Source organism: Manacus vitellinus, unplaced genomic scaffold (genome assembly GCF_001715985.3).
Source record: "Manacus vitellinus isolate BGI_N305 unplaced genomic scaffold, ASM171598v3 scaffold_78_pilon, whole genome shotgun sequence".
Classification (NCBI taxonomy): Eukaryota; Metazoa; Chordata; class Aves; order Passeriformes; family Pipridae; genus Manacus; species Manacus vitellinus.
In genome coordinates this window covers 2,075,296-2,079,686 of record NW_021940807.1, presented here as the reverse complement: position 1 = coordinate 2,079,686, position 4,391 = coordinate 2,075,296, and the positions used below count along the sequence as shown (strand labels likewise).

Below are 4,391 nucleotides of genomic sequence, written 5' to 3'. Positions count from 1 at the left end.
ATGCAAACTACTCAGTGATCACTTTGGCTCTTAAAAGAACTATATTATGGTGCAAAAAAAACCCCGSMRRRSCCYKRAWWAWTWWTWARKWMCYTTWAAWKKKSYWAAWTWWYYYMWTWAMMAAAAAAAAATGGAGAATTAAGTTCCACCACACTCTCTGGTTTCTCAGGTGACTGAGACTCACAGAGCTTTGGAAAAGCACACAAGGGAATGCTCAGCTATTGTTTAGTTCCTCTCATCATCGAAATCCTTCCCGCAATACCAGCGACATTAAAACTGCATTAACACTGCCACAAGAAGTGTCTCCCAACACCAGAATCACAGTAACAGAACTGCAGCACTGACCAGGCACATGAATCAACCCTTTTGCTTTCTCACATCCCATCAAAACCCCCTCCCCAAGGTGCTGTGCAGGACCCTGAGTCCTTCCCTCCCCCTCCTCAGCCTCTCCCCCCTTTTGTCGCCGCTCTTATTCCCCGTTATTCCACAATCCTCGCAGGTTCCTCAGGCTTTCCTTGCTCCACACTGCTTTGTTCTTGTGTGCTTGTGCTCAGAGGAGAAAGCTCCTGCAATGCCCTTTGAACAGCTCCTTGTTTCTCTGGTCCAGCAGGAGGGGTTTTTGTCGGTAAAGTCATCTGTGCCGCGCACCAGAGCGCGGTGCGAGCCCGGCGCGTGGCACCAGCCAGAGCCCTGATGGCAGCTGCCAGAGCCAGGACATCTGCAACACAAAAACCATTTTAAATCAGCGTGCAAGCCTGGAAATGTTAAAAACAACAACAAAAAAAAAATGGTTGGGCTCATCTCCTCAAGTAAAGCGCGGTCAAGAAACAGCTGTGCTGGTTGAACCCCATCGGTTGCGGTTCTTCTCTGTCAAAGGACAACCACAACACCTCACACTCATTGTGTCTGTGCAAAAAGTGCTAGTGGAGACTGAGCCAGCTGGTTGTTTTCAGGCAGTTTCTGGGTGGATCCCTCTCCCAGCAGGGAAGGACCGTCCCAAAGACAGGGAACACTCACTTTGGGACGGGTCAATAAAAGCGCTGAGATCCGGTCAAATGTGGAGATAAAATCCTAGAGTAGCTCCACAGGTGATTTGTTGCTTTGTAACTGGGAGATCTGCAAGGTCAGGCATGAAACCTGCATGTTTCTACCCAAAACTGCTGATATTTTAACTCTTTAGACACTGATTGTTGACCAGATCTGGGACTAAGTGGATCGAGCTGCACTTGGACTTCTCTGGGAAGTTTAGGAAGTGAGGGGGTCTCAAAATTTGTGACTCAACAAGAGGGACCAGGACCTGATGATACAACAATCCACTGTAACAGATGATAGAGCTGTTTAATTTAGAGACTGTATTGGCAATAAATCTAACCATAATCATCCATGTAGCCATGTGTCCTACTTCTCATGCCTTGCCAAGAACCTTCCTTCCACTACTCCTGACTTATGCTGGGGGTTAATGTCACATGACACAATTTTAGGAGTTATTTCAGGACTCAGTTTGCACATAGGACTATCATTTAAATGATTTGACATCATGCTTGACACCTGAATTGCAAAAGAAAAACATTTTGACTCTCTTTGCAGTTTATCTTTCCCTTCTAACAAGGAAGAACTATCCTTCGCTGGAAGCCAAAAGGAATCTCTCTGTCCTCTCCACTGCAGCAGCAGGAAGTGCAACCCCTCTCTGGAAATAATTTTCTGAAGAAAAAGAAAATTATCTTTACCCCCCAAACCCTAAATTCCTACATATATCACCTCTACTGCTGCTACAGGTTCCTCTGGTTTTACTTCAACAGAATTTGGAATGTAATTCCTGGTGTATCTGTGATTTTAGATAAGGTAGGCAGACATAATTAATTAACACAACCCCAGCAAATTTATGTTTTTAATTAATTCTACTTGCTTAAAAACAAGTATATTTTTACTTTCAGGACAGTGACTGATGGTTATATATAATATCACTGAATAGTTTTTACAGTTCTCTTAGTCAAGAGGAAAACGTTTCGAAGTGTTTAAACCAATAACAGAAAAATAAAAAAAAAAAAAACACAACAGATCTCAAAGTAACTTAAAAAGTAACAAGTGTGTATTTACAAATTTTCTTTTGCTGGAGTGGCGAGAATTGCTGCATATTCCAAAGTGACGTGTTTTAAAATTGAGTATATTCACGATTAAATCTCTGTCAAAGTTTTTTTTTTGGACTCCAAGGGTGAGGAGTAGGTACCTTTCTCATGGCTAGAGCGTGGCACTCCGTGTCTCTGGGGATTAGCAGCATTAACAATCTCATCCTTCCGACGGGCCCGTGTCCCATGGATGGCTTCCATGTGGTGCTCCAAGGCCGTGGATATGTTCCTGTGCAGGGGGGCACCACGAAGCCTCTCCATCGTTCCTATCAACGCCACCACCTGCCAGGAAACACCAAAAATCGTTAAGTATTTATAAAAAAAAAAAAAAAAAAGCCTCCCTTACAACAAATATAAACCCCCTCCCAAAGAAGTGCAGGAACTGCAAGGCCCACCCTGGCTTGTTCCCGCGACTGGTCGACGATCAAACGATCCACCCGGGATGGGTTGGCAGGGAGTCGGGACACGGGGGGGTTGTTGGAGCTGGGTGTGCACTTCCCTGGGAAGTGTCTTGCCAGGTCAGCTTCAGCCTGAAAGGGAAATGAATACCAAGTGTAAATGTTTGAAATCAGTACAGTATGACAATCCATTCTGGGGGGTGCTTAGAATTGTCAAGTGCATTGGAAGTGCACTTCCCATCTTTGCTTTTGACTGCGTGGACTGGAAAATGTTTTCAAGTATCCTAGAATCTTAGAATGGTTTGGGTTGGGAGGGATCTTAATGATTATCCAGCTCCACCCCCTGCCATGGGCAGGGACACCTTCCACTAGCCCAGGTTGCTCCAACCTGGCCTTGGACACTTCCAGGGATCCAGGGGCAGCCACAGTTTCTCTGGGCAACCTGTGTCAGGGTCTCCCCATCCTCACAGCCAAGAATTTCTTCCTAAATCTAATCTAACCCTGCCCTCCTTTGCTTTAAAGCCATTACCCCTTGTCCCATCACTCCATGCCCTTGTCAAAAGTCCCTCTCCAGCTTCCTTGCAGGAATGCCTCCCTAATTTCAGCTCTCCCTCAGAGTACAACGCTCAGTGGCAGGGAGTCAGGCCACAGAGGTGTTATTTGAGCTGGATATGTGCTTTCCTGGGAAGTGAGAACCAAACCTGTATAACTTTATTTTAACCAACTTTAGACACAGACCCAGGCAAAGAAATTCTTGTGCAGCACCCAAGGAACAGGCACTTGAGGACGTGGTTTAGTGGTGAACATCATGGTGCTGGTTGATGGTTGGACTTGATGATCTTAAAGGTCTTTTCCAACCTTACTGATTCTGCAATTCTGTGAATTTAAACTCAGTGGCTCTCACTGCATCTCTCAAGTGTCACATACTGTGATTACTAAAACAAAGGAATAGGTGATCACAGCACCATAAATTGTATCTAAAGCTCATCAGGATTAGGTCAGATTTAACAAACTTATATCAGCTTTGAAAAATTATTAATACAGCTGCCAAACTCCCTGTTGAGAAAGACACTGGGCAAACCACTTCTGTAACACAGACAGCAACTAAACATCACCAAACCTATTTTTGGAGAGGAATTTTTTACACTTGGAGTAAAAAAAAGATACAACCACAGTAGATTCCCTGTCTCATTTCTTCTTCAGTGTACAGTGGATACAGGAGAGAGAGGGCCCAGGTGCCACCCTGCAGTTCAAGGCAAGGTTAAGTCCACATTCCCACTGTGTACATTCCTACTGCAAATATGTGCTGAAGTCCTTTGCTTTTTGCTCTACTGACACTTCCATATTATTTAGTCTCTGCCCTCACCTAACATGGATTACAAGAGCTCACTGATTCCACCTCCTCTCATCTGAGAAGCCTGAAAGGCATCCAGAAAAAAAAAGCAGATGGGAAAAGAGTCATGGATTCACATAACACCACCAGGTATTTAAGAATCACAACTAATAAGTAATTAACTAATTGATCTGCACATTTAATAGTGCAGGCAGCCTCAAATATAATAGAGGTGTCTGCAGGTGGAGTGTGTAACTACAAAAAGGACTGAAAAATCCCAAGCAGATCATCAGGATAAAACTGGATCTCATGGAACAGACCAGACCAAGCGAGTCAGTTAAATCCCTTTGATTCTTAAGCACGTGGTACGAGGATAAACAATCTTCCTTTAATCATGAAATAAAAAAAATAAGAGAGAAAAACTATGATTTGGTCTTCCCAAATGACTTAATCGACACAAATCCTGCCTGAGCAGGTTTGGAACAGCCTTCTTTGCCACAACAGAAAGCAGAAGGGTTTCTGAAGACCCTGGAG

General features: G+C 44.0%; 1 protein-coding gene across 1 annotated transcript in view; it reads right to left on the bottom strand.

The window, feature by feature from the left end:
* Positions 1–211: 211 nt before the first annotated feature.
* LOC103756361 overlaps positions 212–4,391 on the bottom strand; it is an 8,644-nt gene continuing 4,464 nt past the window's right edge. The window contains exons 4-6 of the mRNA XM_029964679.1: positions 2,522–2,656; positions 2,228–2,408; positions 212–718 (exon numbers count right to left, since the gene is read on the bottom strand). Coding sequence (XP_029820539.1) covers positions 480–718; positions 2,228–2,408; positions 2,522–2,656 — 555 coding nt within the window. The 3' untranslated portion in view covers positions 212–479. The remainder of the gene's footprint in view (positions 719–2,227; positions 2,409–2,521; positions 2,657–4,391) is intronic.